Source organism: Magnusiomyces paraingens, assembly GCF_902498895.1.
Source record: "Magnusiomyces paraingens strain CBS 517.90 genome assembly, contig: contig2, whole genome shotgun sequence".
In the NCBI taxonomy this organism is placed as follows: Eukaryota; Fungi; Ascomycota; class Dipodascomycetes; order Dipodascales; family Dipodascaceae; genus Magnusiomyces; species Magnusiomyces paraingens.
The window spans coordinates 911502-928082 of record NW_022474068.1 but is presented as its reverse complement, the minus strand read 5'-3'; the positions used below and the strand labels follow the sequence as shown (position 1 = coordinate 928082).

Below are 16581 nucleotides of genomic sequence, written 5' to 3'. Positions count from 1 at the left end.
AAAATAATTGAATAATTGTACCAAAAGAAACTCAGAATAAGCCTACCACTTCTATTTTTTTGTAACACCAAAATATTATAACTCTGGAATTATTGATTTTAATATATATTGTTGAATTTTTTAATCTGATTTATCAAGTATTTTTTTATAAAATTTTCTATTGAAATGACAATTAATTTGTTAATATTTCCTTGAATTTTTGGATCTTTTCAAAATGGCCCCATGTTACTTTTATGTAATCATTTTGAATGTTTTTAAACAAAAGGAACTTTTTCCGTGTCATGCGGCGTCACTATCCCTTGCCGTACAACTCAAGCATTAATTCTAACAGTATTGTAAAATAAAAGATTCCGTTTTTGCCGAATTATGTTTTCTTTTTTGATATTTTTTTTAAAAAATCTCTAAATTATTTCTTGTTCTTGAAGTAACTCGAAAAATAAAACTGTTGGGACAAGTAAAAAGAATTGGTAAATCCAACGCCTTGCAAACTTTGCTTAGGGATTCCATTACAAAAATAAAAGAGAAAACAAGATTCATTTGAAAATAAACACTTTGCTAGCTAAAACTTGTGTTTTGAACGACTTGAGAAAAAAATTAATAGCAAGATAAATATGATGATTAAAGTTTGTGGTAAGTAAAAGTTGCTAAGATATAAGCTAAGATTCAAAAAAAGCTTGGTAAAAAGTGACAAAAAAATTATATCCGATTAAATCCGTGCACAAATCAAATGAAAAAGGTCTGATCTTATTACTGTAAATCCTTCCTATTTTTTGTTCGTTTTTTGTAAACTTTGCCCGTGGGGGTCTTAAACAAATGTGATGAACCAATTGTTTTTAATAAAAACTTTCAATTATAACTGAAAGTTCGATTTTTTTTTGTAAATAAATTATTAATGACTTCAATTAATAATATTTAAAAAATATTTATATATCTAGGCCATATTTCATTTTTTTTCCTCCTATGGATCATGTATTGCCAGGGTTGTTGACCAATAAAGCAATATCATCTAAAGCAAAAGTATTTTAATGATTAGTGCACCAAAATTCTTTGTTCATTCTAAATTGGGAGAATTTGGTTTTTTTTTAATCATGATTAATCATAATGCATACATAAAAAATGACATATTTCATTTATTAACAGTCAAATGCTATGATAATGTACGTAATCTTAGGCCAAAACTTTTCCAGTATTTATCAAACTTGACGAGGTGAAAACTGGGCTTTTTTAAAGTTACTTATTGTACGATACATACAAGTAGTTCCGAAGGTACCTACATAGGTATTAAACCATTGAATAAAGTATACACTTTATTCAATGGTTTAATTTTTAACTTAGCATATCTAAAATATTCTTGACAACATGTTGTATCGTACAAAATAAAAAAAATGAGAGATCGTAACAAATTCATCTTTTAACACTAAAAACAAATTTCAAAAAAAAAAAAAAAAAAAAAAACTCCCGGAGGTTTTCTCTTTGGAAAAATCTTTCTCTAAAAAATTTTCTTCGGAAAAACTTCCGGATTAAATCTCCCCTCTATTAATAAAAGTGGTCTTCTACTATACTTAGTAAGTGTTATAATTATATATATACGTATATATAATTATACAGTAACTCTCTAAGCTTTTGTTGTTGTTGAATTCAGAGCCTATATATGAATTAAAAAACTGAAAGCCATGCTAGAATCATCAGTAAACTTACTGGAACTGAATTTGCTAACAAAGTATATCTGAAAAATTATAAATATTAATAATATTCAAAACTCACATTATAAAATATTTTAATTAATATATTTTTACTCTTGAAAAATGGATAAATTTATTAACCAGTAGAAAAAAATATAGACATTAGTAGCATTTATTCATTATTATTATAATAATAATGAAATGATATCATAATTATGATATCATTTAATCTTCCATGTTGTTATAACTTTTAAGATCGATGCTTTAATTTCAGTTGATATTTATTAGTGGATTTATTTGAATACTAACTAAGTGAAAAAAAAAGTAAAAAAATTGAGGGGTAGAAGTAGCCGATAAGCATTCATTTCAAGGTTTCAAGTCTTTTTTAAAATAAAAAAAAATTAAAAAATTACTTTTGAAAATATCAGGCCTTATATATATATATATATATATATATATATATATGTTTAATTTGACCGTTGTCCTATTTTTTCTTGTTTTTTGAAATTTTAAATATACTATTTTTAGTCTACTTTTACTTTTACTTTGAGTTGAAGTTGAAGTTAAAGTTGAAGTTGAAATTGATTATTATCGGATGAGAGTTACCCATTAGTGTTAAGGTTTTTTAGCTATTAAATGCAAGGGTTATCCCAGTCACTCAAAAAACACTTTGAATAGGTAGAGAGGGAGGTGGGGAAAGATCATGTGGGGGTCATTTAAATATAGGTCTACTTATAATTATCCAGTATTCATGTTTTATTTATATTATATTTGAGGACAAGTTATACCCCTGCTACTATAATTTGCAATTAAGTATTTACCTGTGCTACTGCTATTCGTAACTGCTATTGACTTAGTGTTGACATTTTGTTTTTTGTTTTTTTGTTTTTTTTCAAAAAATGATGGCTCTCTACGCTCACATCTAGGCTCTAGAGCTGTACAGTTCAAAAAAAAAAAAGGAAAGAACCGGGTTAAGAGATTACATAAACATAATAGGGCTGCTTAGAAAAAACCCTTTTTTTTTTTTTTTTTGTGAAATGTAAAGAAGAAAATATACAAAATCATATTTGGTTTGTGAAAAAAATGGTTTAACTTCTTTTCGGTCAAGTAATAATTTTTTTTAGAAAAGTTTAATTTAAATCTCTACAATTGCTTATACTATTGTTAAGACTATTTTAATATTCAATATTAAGTAAATATGTGATATTCAAATTGTCCTCATAATTTGTATGCTTACCCAACAACTTTTGAAAATCCCTTGCATTTTGAAAAAACAATTTCCATATATGGTAAAGATATATTAATCATATATCTCATATATGTGAAGCTTTCTATTTGTATTTACTGTACTAGTACTAAGCTTACATATTTTTAAATATATAATTAAGTTAATACTTATATTTTTATTATGCTTGTGAAAAACAATTAGGCTTCTATATGAAATATTTAAACAAAACCTATCGATGCAAGGTCGGTTCTAACGTTGTTAGGAAGATTGGAAATCATAACAGTTATTTGCCCATTAACCAAAGAATCAAATCTCTTTACTTGGGAAAAGAAAAATCTTTTTGGGTCACTAGTCACACTTGGTGCAGGGTTAATTGGTGGAATGACTGCAGTGGTTAACTGAGAATAAGTAGACCCAAATGCAAGATTTTCGTCTGAATTAATATCCAGAACAGGTGATTCATCCATAGGTGCTGCAAGATCGGTCTTGAGAAGATCAATTAAAACAATCAAACTACTAGGCCAGATATTGTTGTAGCTCCCTGTAATAAAAGCCTGGCATTCTGTAATAATTTTTGTCAGCCCTATAGCAGCAATTCTTCTGTCTCTTACGAGATGTATTTTGGTAGTTGTTGGCAAAATGAATTTGGCAAAAATTGATCCAAAAACGTTAGGTTGAACAATATCAAACATTTTAATAATATAATCTGGCCCAAGACCTTCCTTTTCTGCCGCTGCAACGAAGTATACAGTAAGAGCAATATGGGAAATAAGTTTATCGGTTACTGACTTGCTAAGTCTCGTCATTATAAGAATACCAATTTGTTTCAGATAAGGGTCCAAGTAGCTCGGTGGTATGTTGTAAATAATATACTGAAGTAATGTAAAAGCATAGACTTCGTTTGCTTTAGATGCAATAAGCTTTTGAAATACACCTAAAAATGCTTCCAAATTTCCACTTTCAATAACATCTTTACTACCATGACAAAGGATAGCCTGTAATAAACTTACTAAGCCAGGAATATTACCTCTTAATTCCCAAACTGCAGGTGACAAAAGAGGCTTAATGAGATGAATATAGTTCTGGCTAAGACTTTGCGATTCAGGGTAAAAATTAAGAAGCTGTGCTAGAAGCTGAAAGGTATAAGGGACATATTCAGATATATCTTGGGATAGAAGTCTCATAAATGGAGCAAAAACTAAACTTTCGATTGCAGAAGCTCCAATCAGGGGTGCCGAATATTTGATAATAGCACCAATGACTTCAAAAGTGTAATGGGAAAAGTGTGGGTTCGAGGGATTCTTGCTTATCTCTTCTAAAATTACAATGACTTGAGATAAAAGTTCTAATGAATAAGAAGACGTGGATTCTTTAGCAGTAATAAGAATTCTAAACACACATTTCATTAAAAATTCGTTCTCAGCAAGCTTTTCGGGTGTTGTACCTCTTAAAATGAGTTTAAATAAATTAGAAAGAAGATCTTTAGCAGCCGGTGCAATGTCAGTTTTTCCAAACATGAATGTTTTTTGGTCCTCGGGGTTTCGCATAATTAGTATTTTTTCAATTGTAATGGCGGCATATGTATACACGACGTATTCCTCAGAAAGTAAGAAATTTGAGAGTTGAACAAAGGAACTAATAAGTTGCTCTTTTGAAATTTGATTTCGAAATGTGTGAATGTACTTTATTGCGTCAACTTTGAGAATTGGATTAACACTTGGATCAATTAAATCGTTCTGAATATTTTGATTGAAAAACCCAACAACGTCAATCAATGAGTTTGTATTGGTCACACCCGAGCTTGTAATTGCACCTTTGACAGCGATTGCGGAAAAGAGGTAAATTGCAGTATCTTTGCGTTTCCATTCTTCACGGTTAGTGTTATAATTGTTTAAAAATTCATTAACATATGTCATAACGGCATTAGTAACCTGAGACTCATTTTTTCCATTAAGCTCACGAAGGAAGTCAGTTGCAGCTCTCCGTTTTGTATCACTATCAGATCCTTCTAAATCTCTTCGAGTAAATTCAATTGGATCGTCTTCAAACATTTCTTCATCTGATTCTTGCAGGGTGACATTTGGCAAAATAATACTTCTAATAATGTTCTGAAGAATTTCATCAGATGAAAACATAGAAGAATGGCGTGGGTTTGCTGCGACTGATGTCAAGAAAGAAAGGGCCTTACTAATAAGAAGATCATATTTGGGTTGAGTTCCAGTTGTTGTCAATAAAGTCCATGTTGCTTCAACAAACTTGGGGAGTAAATTTTGAAATTCCTCTTCATATTTAACCGTGTAAAGTTTAAGTATTTCGCAAATAGATGCTTTCATTTTTTCTAACGGGCCAGCTTCATCCTCATCATCAGAAGATACAATAGAATTTGAGTATGTGAGATATTTAAAAACAATTTCAAATAACGAAACGATATTGTTTTCAAAAAATTCAGGAAGATCTTGACAGTTGAGATCATAAAAAATCTTCATCAAGAGATCTAAAGACTTGAGTTGATTAACAAGTTCCAATTTGTTGTTTTTGTTTTCTTCAATTTTTTTGTCAACCAGTTCTAGTAAACTGTAAAATGGAACTGTAAACTGGCTTAAAACAAGTTTTATCTCAATAAAAAGGTCGTCCGATCTAAATAGAGGCCTCCAACGTTTGAAAATCGAATGTGCAACAAGAAGGACTCCATTATTGGTTTCGGCATTTTCTGTCAGTTTTGAGACCAGATTCTAAGACACGTTAATAACTTCCAATTACACAATATAAATTTACTCACAAGAATTAAATCTTCCCAGCGATTAGGAAAATCGCTCTCAGCAATGGCACTAATCGACTCGCCAATTTGAACTTGTAAGTTTTGAGGTAGCTGAATCATGAAATCTACAATGGCAGATTTGATTTCGTTTACATCCTTTAAAGGTAAAAGATAATTTCCGTCTTCATCCTAAATATTAAATGTATTAATTAAAAGAATTAAAAACCACTAATAAAAATATAGGATAACTTACAGTCCATTTTCGTTTAATAAGATTTTTGAAATAAAGGGCTGCCGCAAGTCTGGTTGAAATATTTATCTCATTATTGGCAACAACATATAAGATAGCAATTGAAAACCCGGGTTCCGTTTCCTTTTGCCTTAAGGTTAACTCGGCTAATAATAGTATTATTAGTATATGTTTTTATTGATTCAAAACCAATTGGTATTACAGCAATGTACAGGAATACGTTATTCCATTATCATTTAACGTACCTTCTTTGGCTTTCTTATGATCCAAAGACTGATCAAATATAAATGCAAGTTCTGATGTGCTAATAGACATGTCAAATAATTGAAAATCCAGTTGTGATATTCAATCGGCTATGGTGATTATAAGTATTTTGTTGTGATAAAGACAATTGATTTGAACTGGCTACTCGAGATTTAAAAATTTTTGAAAAATAAAACAAAAAATGAACGCGTGGGAAAAAAAAATTAACAGTAAAAAATTGTAACAAACTAAAAGCCTTACGTAAATATGAAGTAATATGTTACATTTATTTTGAATAGTCAGGATTTTACATATATACATAACATATACATCAACATAAAAACTTAATTATAATTAATTACGTAAATAAAGAAATAATTTTAGTTTGTATGTAAACTAAGTTTATGTAACTTTTTTAAAAATTTTGTTTAGTTATAATTAAAGGTAATTACCTTAATTATAATTAATTACGTAATTAATTAAAATATACTTTTAAAAGCACCAAAAATTAATCCTTTATTTCATATATTCGATCGAGATGATAACTTTTTATTACTTTATGAATACAACTAATGGATCAGGAATCTTTAGATTATATAAGCGGCTATCTAATAACTGATTCTGATAACATTTTTACGGATGTAAAACCAATTTCTTGGTCTTCAAGTGCAATGTTTTGTCTTTTGAATAGATGTTAGAAGTGCTCAAGGAATTTTAATTTCATTTGGTCACTTACTTTGATGGTGAAAAAACCTTTATTGATCGTATTCGGGTATCCTTTCCATTTTGATGATTTGTGAGAACTTCCACTCTTATTAAAAAGGATTTCATGATACCGCTAAACAGAATTAGAATGATGCCTATTTTATATGAGTGCTTTAAATGTTTTTAAAAAAGAAACATACTCTGATCTTACTGAATCAAAAGTAATGTGCGACCAGCCGGAAGGTTCTGCAAAATCTACTGTTGTTACCTCGAGTAATGTGTGATATCCATCTCCAGAAAGAATCCGGATTTTTGATGGAGTGTAAGATTCGTCTAATCCAAAGCAGAAAAATAAACTGACTCTCACAATGGAAACCTTTTTTGAAAAATGGATATCAACATAATGAGGCTGTGGTCCGTCACTTTGCCACAGCTTCGATGCATCATCTGCTCGTAATGCATCGACGCCAAATCCAATTTTATAAGAAGAAACAGACCACATTGCTAGATTTCCAATATCTGAAAATCCTAAGGCCTCCATCCTCCTAATCCCTGAATGTCAAAATGTATTCATGGTATTAATATTAGATATTTTTAATGGAATGAAACTATTTTAATATATTCATTGAAAAGAAAAACTGATCTTACTACAACGTAATTAATGTCACGTACCAGATCTGTAATCTTTTTCCACTTGTTCCATGGTAATTCTTTAAATAATTTGAAAATGAAAATAAAACAGCAAATTCTAGCTTTAATTTTTTTTAATTAAAATTTCTCTTAACGTATTTGTAAAACCAAAATCCAAAGTACTGAGGGTAGTTTGTTAATGTTAGGTTAAAGTAGCATCATCAATTTGTTAAAGCGTAATACTATCTTATATGAAAACCACTGTTGTTATGATTTAACTGATGCATGAATTGGGGAAACCCCTAACCCATCAAAATACAATCTACTCTTAGGGAAATACAAATGTTTAACTTTTACCTTACTTTTCGAAAAATGTTAGATAGACCACCTAATATTTCTGTTCATTGAAAATTTCACACCAAGATCTCATTAATGATAAAATCTCTGCTTAACTCCACTGTATACTATTACAAATATTTGCAACTATAAAACCAGCTGCTTTTTTATTTATTTTAATTTTTTTGAAGCCCTTTGGCGCGGGGCCATTTTTGCCACTTTCATTTAATTTAATTTAATTAATTATTATCTTTAAAAATAATTAACTTGACCAAGAAGCCGCCACTAAGTACGCTTTAAACTGTATTACTTTTGAAATTAAGGATATAAATTTAACATTTTTAGGAAAGAATTTCGATAGTAGCTATGTCAAGATCGTTTAAAACAAATGCCAATCTACATACAAACGAAAGTAATTCCAGCTCAGTTCTTGGAAATGTAATAAAATTTGCAAGGCAAGTCAGGAATGGCTTGTCACAAACTGGTCCCCAAATTCAAGAGCGACCAAACATTGTTGGAGGTGCTCCCGATCGGTCATTTCACAATGTTCTTGAAAAACTTGGGCCTTTAAACAATGCCCCTGACCGTATAACTGCCGCTGAAGAAATCAGTAAATCAATCACAGATTACTCTGTTTCTTCTATACAAGAAATTTGGGAAAGTGCACGAGATATGCTTTCATTAACTAATTCACCAGAGTGCAGAAGGGCTGGTCTTAAACTAATGATTGCTTGTATTAGACAAACTCCAGATGATACCGATGTCAGACTAATTAACTCTAGCTTTTATAACGATATTGTTAATTCATGCAACCTTCAAGACTTTGAACTCCAACTTGAAGCAATGATGTATTTAACACATAACGGTACTGTGGTTGAAGACTTTTTTAAATCGAAGGAATCATTACCGAAGGTTTTAGATAGTTGGTTTCGCATTCTTTCAGAAGAAACTCAAAAGATTCGAGAAAAAGTCAACACCGATAGCACCAAGCTTTGGGGTGCATCTACAGAAGAAAATTTTCATCAATTTGTGCGGTTCACAATAATGATTTATCAAAATAACCCTTTTTTATTTTCCACCAGCAATACAATAGATTTGCTTGATCGTGTCAACAAAACGTGCCAGTCAACATCTAGTGAACAGGATATTTTGGTCTGTCTGGATTTAGTTTTGACAATTCAGGAGAGCTCTTACATCCCGTTGAAATCACTCCTAGGTTTATCAGAGACATTATGTGGTATTATTGCCTGTGCTACTACAATCAATTTAAGCCGAGAAAGAGCTTGGAAAATTATTGAAGCAATATATAATGGACCACTTGCTATCAATATGTTCAATCATTTTGTTCAATTTGTCGAAAACCGTACAGTAAAAACTACTATGAATACCCGTCAAGGTGCCACCATTGCTCTTCGGCATATTGTGGAATTGTCTGTTCAAACAAGTCGTGAATTTGAATTTCCTCTTTATGAAGTCTTGATTGCATACCGAGCATCGATAGATGCTGAAAGTATGAGACAAAATTTGGAGGTAATTACATGCTTATTTGATTTAATGTCAAACGATTCTTTACGTGATAAGGTTTTTACCTTCGAGATTTGGACTTCCCCAAAACTTTCTCCATTTGAAATTTTTTATTCAGTTGCTCATAGTAGACCAATGCAACGCAATATTTTCCCACAATCAAATTATTCTGACAGGCAAAGTTTCACTGATAGAGAAAGCCTATTGAATAGATCAGAATCGAAAATGACACGACAAAACCGGGCTTATGACAAATTCAAAGAAATTTTTGATTACCTAGCCGATATTTTTGAAACTAACAGGTTTAAGGGTCCCAGAGAAATAATCGTCAATTTTTTGGCTGATATGGTTGATCTTATAAATGGTCGCTGTGCCGTTTTAGTTATCAACCACTTTCGTGAATTCAGCTGTTGTCATCCGTTTACTGAACACTGGAGAAATAATATTAGAATATTGTTAAATGGCTTTTATTTTGATCGTTCATGGAGCTCTGAAATTAGAATATTAGCACTTGATCTATTATGCGATATCTTTAAAATTGCTAGAGATATTTGCGACACAGAAACTCAGCATACTTTGATAGAGAACATATTTAAAGTATCTGACTTTGAAGGAGACATTACTGTATTTAGTTCTTTAGTTGATAAGTTTGTGGATCTTGCCGAAGAAGCTTCACCGGAATCTATGGATATTGCTTCAAAATTTCTTTTAAATGTTTTTTCTTTTTCAACAGATGATACCAGTCAGACTCGAAGGAAAAGCATAACGTCACTTGGTTCATCCTATGCAAATGAAAAAATGTCAATGACAAGTGCAAACAGTGTTCCAAATAATAATGCATCTCCACAATTTCCTACTGTATCTGATAATATTCGTGGTGAAATTTCTACTCTGCAATCTCAGGAGTTACTTGAAAGCTATCGGCCTATAGTTGCAGTTGGATTTTGCAAAGCATTTCTTTCTGTCTTTCAATATTCATCTATAAAATCTCGGAGAGTTTATTACAATCTTATTACCATTTGCCAGAAATCTTTATTAAGCAATGACCCTGCTTCTTTCCTTGAAGTAGCTCGGCTTCTCTGTCGCATCAGATCTACAACGGAAGGATATATTTACTTAAGCACACCAACTAACATGGATGGTTTGTCTGCTAGTGTTGGCCGAAACACTATTTTGAATCCTAAAGCAGAAAAGTCAACAATGATGTGGTGGTACCCAGAAACTCCTTCATATATTTCAGAATTTCATTTAAACAAGCCTTCTTCTACATTGAAGCGTCATAGTGATGAAACTTTTGAAATCCAACGACTTAAAGCTAATGAATATGAGATTGACATTTCTTTGTGGTTTAATGAAATAATTGGAATTATTGAGAATGGGGCTCATTGGGAAATATATTCATTTGTGTGGGCCCATTTTGGTCCTCAGCTCTCAAATTTAGAACTGTTTAGAACTTCAGGTAGTGACATCCACCGGCTTCGGAAAATTGTTTGTGATCAGCTCATAAACAACAAACTTCCTAGTGTTACATATCCTAAAGATATTACCAAATTTGACCTATTAATTTCTTTAGTTCGAACTATTTCATCGTTAATTGGATATCATGATATGTTCACAAAGCAAGATGGCGAAGAAATTGTGAAATGCTTGGTTAGTGGTTTATCATCTTGGGAGCAAACAGCTGTTTCATGCATTCATGCATTGGTTGTTTGCTGTCACGAACTTCCTCTTCCAATAAAAAAATATCTTGGGCAGATATTCACAAAATTTCAATCAAAAATTTCAAATACCAACACCAGTCCACATATATTAGAGTTTTTATTATCACTTTCTCGTCTCCCAACACTTGTCGATAATTTTACCCAGGATGAATACAAAAGAGTTTTTGGCATGGCTTTCCAATATATTCGAGATGCTTACACACTGTCTCAGCAAGCTGAATCAGCAAACAACAGTGATCCAAGATCGCTAAGTCCTGTTTCTAGTCCAATTGGTGGTCCTGTTTTAGCACCAACTATAACAAATAATAAGCAACTTTCTGTGTACTTATTGTCACTTGCCTATAACGTTGTTGCGACATGGTTTTTGACTCTTAGAATCACCAACAGAAAATACCTTGCTAAATTTATAATTCGTAATCTTATTTTAGCTGCGGGAACCAAAAAGGATATTGATCCTCAAGGGATGGCATACATTGATCTAATATCTCGATTTACTTATTCCGACCTTGATCTCACAATTCAAACAACAATTTCATTACCATCATTAGAAGAATCATCAAACAGAAAGGCTAAACAATGGATTTATGGTAATAGCATTGTTTCGATTGATACAGATGAACAAACGGGTGACACGTACATCGTGATAAGGAGACCAACTGGAACAACTATGCTTACTTTAAAACCAGACGAGAAAATAATTCCCAGCTGGCTGGAGGAGGCTGTATTAAAAAGAAATGACAAAAATCTCAACATAGATAGAATAGCCGATGATATACCCATTGCTTTCACTCCGAATTACTTTTTTCTTCAAGTTATGTATCCAACAGATGTAACCACATCTCTCAAACCTCTACAACTACCTAACGACGCAACTACTTCGCGTGCTATTAGCTCTTTTGATAGAACTCCCGTGGTTGATTTTCATAAAATAGGTATTTTATACATTGGTCCTAACCAACAAGAAGAGAAAGTAATTCTCAGTAATTCTGTTGGATCCCCAAGCTATCGTCGATTTTTAGAAAGTCTTGGAAAACTTGTTCGACTAAAGGACAACAAAAAAGTTTATACAGGAGGATTGGACACAACAAATGACATCGATGGAGAATATGCTTATGTTTGGGCTGACAAAGTTACACAAATGATATTTCATATTACTACACTAATGCCGGCACCAGCTAATCCTTTAGACACCAGCTGTTCAAGCAAAAAAAGACATATCGGTAATGATTTTGTCAATATCTATTTTGATGAATCTGAGCTCCCATTCAAATTCGACATCATTAAAAGTCAGTTCAACTTTATTAACATTGTTATTACTCCTGTATCAGTGAATTTCTCTAAGCACAAGGTTTTCACAAGATCAGATGAAACCCCCGTGTCACCAAGGCTTCAGCCATCTCGACCTCGTCCGGGCGAAGAGCATGCTGTCAAAACAAAGGTTTATTATAAGGTCAGAGCCTATTGCAAGCCTGGAGTCCCAGCAAACTTTGCAGCTTGTCATCTGAAAATTGTATCAGAAGAATCTCTTGCCGGATTTGTCCGTAATTTAGCGCTAATCTCTTCTAAGTTTGCTACAGTATGGAACAATGCTGGAGAATATCGATCAAACTGGCAGTACAGATTGGAACAAATCAACACTCTCAGAGACAAAGTTATTAATGATCTTAATAAATCGACACATAATCAGCCTGCACAAGCGAACAACAAAGGTCACCAAAGAGGTGAATCCATTGATAATAAAGATGTTGAAGTTGGACAATCTTTTTTGGATCAACTCACAGCTGGAGGATCCGGATTTGGTGGATTGGGTGGAATTAGCGAGGGTGGAGAGTCAATAGATAAGCGAGATTCCAATGGCCAATTTACAATGGAAGCTCAAGAAGGAGATGATTTTCAACTATTAAAATCTTTAGATTTTACTTCATTTACATCATAATATGGTTAGGAGTATGTCAACAAATAAATAAAATAAAATAAAATAAAAAAATTTCCAACTTTTTGAGTAAGGTTTTATCAACATTTATTCTAAATCAAAATAACTAGAAGAATATATTTAAACATTAATTTTAAGAGAGAAATCAATAGTAGAAACACCTTGATGAATAGAAGAAGTAGAGTAAATGTCAATTTCATTTGTCAAATATTCCTTGATGTTACTTTTAGTAAGACCACCAGAACATTCCAAAAGAAAGTGCTTTTTACCAGCCCATCTTTCCTTAATGGACAATGCAGCAGCCTGAAGTTCGGTCCCTTTAAAATTGTCTAACATAATAACGTCGGCACCAGCTGCAATAGCTTCATCAGCTTCATCTTCAGATCCAACTTCAACTTCAATTTTAGTTGCGAAGCCAGCAACTCTGCGAGCTGCCTTGACAGCGTTGGTTATCGAGCCAGTCGACCAGACATGGTTGTCTTTCAACATCACCATAGAAGACAGATCATAACGATGAGGATCAGCACCCCCGACAATCATTGCATATTTCTCCACAGCACGTAAGCCTGGTGTTGTCTTACGCGTACCAGCAATAACACCGGAAAATCCAGCTTCTTTGGCAAGAGTGACAATTTCATAAGATTGAGTGGCAACACCACTAGCACGAGCAAGAATATTGAGAGCAGTGCGTTCTGCCAGTAAAAGTTTACGAACAGGTCCAGTAATAATAGCGACAGCAACCTTATTTGATCCATCAGCCTTAATATACTCACCTTCTTTAACTTTCCACTCAGCAGTAACACCTACTTGATTAAAGACTTCTTGAGCAAATGGAACACCTGCAAGAACACCCTAAAATATGGTCAAAAATAAATATATTATGATTGAATAGCATTTAATCCAATAGCTACTTACAGATTGCTTGCACCACAATGTAGCACTCTTTATGTCTTCGCCCACAACGTAGCCACCAATATCAAAAGATGGAACATCCTCGGCCAGCCATCGTGAAATATCTTCTTTCCATCTACCCTGAGAAGGGAGGGCATGAGCAAAATCCTGACCGATGTTTGACATTTTACCGTATTCTTAAATTATTAATTAGATTTGGTCGAATAGTTTTACAGAGAAAAGAAGCGGGGATAAAAGTGGGTGGAACTTTTTCCTAAGAAATGTCAGTCATGTGGTTTTTAACGAAAAACACTCGGGTTAAATTCACGTGATAATTTTTATGAGTACTAGCCGCACAGTTTTTTTTTTTTTTTAGTTAAGCATATTTTATTTACAGTGACAAGTATGTTTTACTAACAAAATGTTTTAAAAGATTTAGAATAGTCATTACGCGTTTCCACCAATATTCTTTATCCAACTTTAAAAACGAAAATTTCCAGTCCATGGAACACCTAATCTTAAGGATTTTCAAGATCATTCAGCTAATGAAATAATAAGCATAATATCAAGATTAATGTCATTAAATTTAGAATCAAAATTTAATTCCTCTAAAACCAGTGCTTCTAGTGAGAACTCAAATGTGTCATCTTCTAGATTGAAAGATAATAGAGCTACCCCTTCAAAACGTATCACAAATCCATATCAAATGAATACAACCCCGAAGTCAAATTATCCTATAGTGACCACTCCTTTTATTAGAAAATTTCGAAGTGCTTCTTTAGGACGACGCAGCACGATTTTTGAAACTCTGAACTCAATTGATGCCCAAAACAATAGTGTTCATTCTGACCTTGACAATGGGCTGATAGGAATTTTACGTCAGTTAAGTAGACAGCTTGTTATTGAATTTAAAGAAGAAAACCAAGACAAAGTATTTTCAAGTGTCGATAAACAAAAAAATGAACGCCGAAAAACTATTGAACATTCCAAAATACTTCCAAAGAAACTACCAAATAGTTTGGATGATCAAACATTAGAACAGCAGTATTTACAGAAGCTTGCTATAAGTGGAAAAGAAATCAATACAGATGAAGTTGAATTTTTTATAGATAATAAAAGACAGAGCAAGGAGGAACCATCACGACAGGATTCGGCAAAACGTCAAAAAAGCTTAGAAACCATAAATACTTCTAAAAGGAGATCTACTACTAACATAAAAAATACCACCCATGAGCTTGAAGTTAAAAATTCTGATTATAACCATAAAATAACTAGTAACAATATTGATGAACCTAGACTATCACAACCTAAATCTAATTTTGTTATTAAAATTAATACAACACCCACTCATGAAGCACATCGATTGCGTTCATCTTTTGGAAGAAGTGATAGAGAAGTTGAAATTGCTCGTAAAGCACAAGATCGATTGAGTCTTACGGATAGACGTCTTAGTGAAATTTTTCCTGAATTCAACACAACTCAAATAGAAGAAGATGATGAAAGTTTTGAAAGAAATGAAGATATGTTTAAAGATAAGATGACAAATTTGTCTGAATATACTTCAAAGCCGTTAAAATCTCGAAAGCTCAGTCTTAATGAGCCATTTAAAATTCAAATTAATAATGTGGACATTCCGATGGATAATTCCCAGTCGTCCATAGAGCTTGAAGGAGAAGGATCTGAAGTTATTTTGGACCGAGATGACAAAAAGAGATCATTAAATGAATCTTTTGTGATAAATATTGATTTATTAGAACCAACCTCTGCCCCAATTGAATTAAACGAGGATACTAATGCTAACAAAAACCAGAATTCTCCCATCATAAATGAAAATATTTCAACTAGTTTTGAATCTAGTATATCTTCCCTAAACCCTAACTCAGGTGAAAAAAAATATTCTAGCGACGAGGATATTATAGATGGATCAAAAGTTCAACTTAGAAAGCGTGATATAAACGACATGGAAGTTAATGATGATGATGACGACAACTCGATTGGAGGCTTTGATTTTTATGAAGCATCTAATGACTTTACTGATCAAAACGACGAGAGTATAGTGAAAGACCATTCATTATCAAAATCCAAAGATCCTTTTCCAGATTATACTTTAGAGGACGAAGAAATTTATAGACGCCAAGTTGATTTTGATCAAGAAAAACCTAGGAATGAGCAAGCGCTGTCACCAGTTACATCTGGATCTTTTGTTTTTCAAAAACCATGGATTAAAAATAAGCTGGAAAAGAGGACAGCTCCGACCGTGTCGAAAGTAACAATTAAAGATTTTGCCGGTTCTTTTGTGTTATCGCGCCGAAAGCTTTCCCCAGATGCCATGGATGCCTTGGTAGATGCACAGGATTTGTTTTTTAAACAAATGGGCTTAGATCTAGCAGCATATTCTAAACATGCAGGTCGTAAAAGAATTGATGTTGATGACGTACTTGCTTTAATGAAACGGCAAAGAGTGCTATCTGCAACTTCCAGAAATAATTCAGCTTTAACTGCAACTAACGGCCTTAATGAAACTGTTCCAGTGGATCTTATTGCGCAACAATTTTTTCCACAAGAACTTGTCGACGACTTGGTAGACGCAGTAACAATAAAACACACAAAAAAGGCAAGTGTTTAACTATGATATGAATAATGAAGTTATGAATAAAAATGCAATAAATAGACTATTTAC

At 32.5% G+C, this 16581-nt stretch overlaps 5 protein-coding genes across 5 annotated transcripts; 2 read left to right on the top strand and 3 right to left on the bottom strand.

The window, feature by feature from the left end:
* Positions 1-3128: 3128 nt before the first annotated feature.
* On the bottom strand, positions 3129-6233 carry SAPINGB_P002018 (uncharacterized protein; the record flags this gene model as incomplete). Its single annotated transcript, XM_031996738.1, has 4 exons — positions 3129-5642; positions 5690-5857; positions 5922-6064; positions 6164-6233. 4 exons carry the CDS (start codon positions 6231-6233, stop codon positions 3129-3131), a joined length of 2895 nt encoding a protein of 964 aa, XP_031852629.1.
* A 532-nt stretch (positions 6234-6765) lies between these two features.
* On the bottom strand, positions 6766-7569 carry SAPINGB_P002017 (uncharacterized protein; the record flags this gene model as incomplete). The annotated part of the gene is made up of 4 exons (XM_031996737.1): positions 6766-6841; positions 6898-6999; positions 7067-7418; positions 7539-7569. The coding sequence occupies 4 exons, from the start codon at positions 7567-7569 to the stop codon at positions 6766-6768; spliced, it is 561 nt and encodes a 186-aa protein (XP_031852628.1).
* A 629-nt stretch (positions 7570-8198) lies between these two features.
* On the top strand, positions 8199-13013 carry SAPINGB_P002016 (uncharacterized protein; the record flags this gene model as incomplete). Its single annotated transcript, XM_031996736.1, has 1 exon — positions 8199-13013. One exon carries the CDS (start codon positions 8199-8201, stop codon positions 13011-13013), a length of 4815 nt encoding a protein of 1604 aa, XP_031852627.1.
* A 117-nt stretch (positions 13014-13130) lies between these two features.
* SAPINGB_P002015 (uncharacterized protein) lies at positions 13131-14087 on the bottom strand (the record flags this gene model as incomplete). The annotated part of the gene is made up of 2 exons (XM_031996735.1): positions 13131-13862; positions 13926-14087. 2 exons carry the CDS (start codon positions 14085-14087, stop codon positions 13131-13133), a joined length of 894 nt encoding a protein of 297 aa, XP_031852626.1.
* A 388-nt stretch (positions 14088-14475) lies between these two features.
* Positions 14476-16527, top strand: SAPINGB_P002014 (uncharacterized protein; the record flags this gene model as incomplete). The annotated part of the gene is made up of 1 exon (XM_031996734.1): positions 14476-16527. The coding sequence occupies one exon, from the start codon at positions 14476-14478 to the stop codon at positions 16525-16527; it is 2052 nt and encodes a 683-aa protein (XP_031852625.1).
* Positions 16528-16581: the final 54 nt, after the last annotated feature.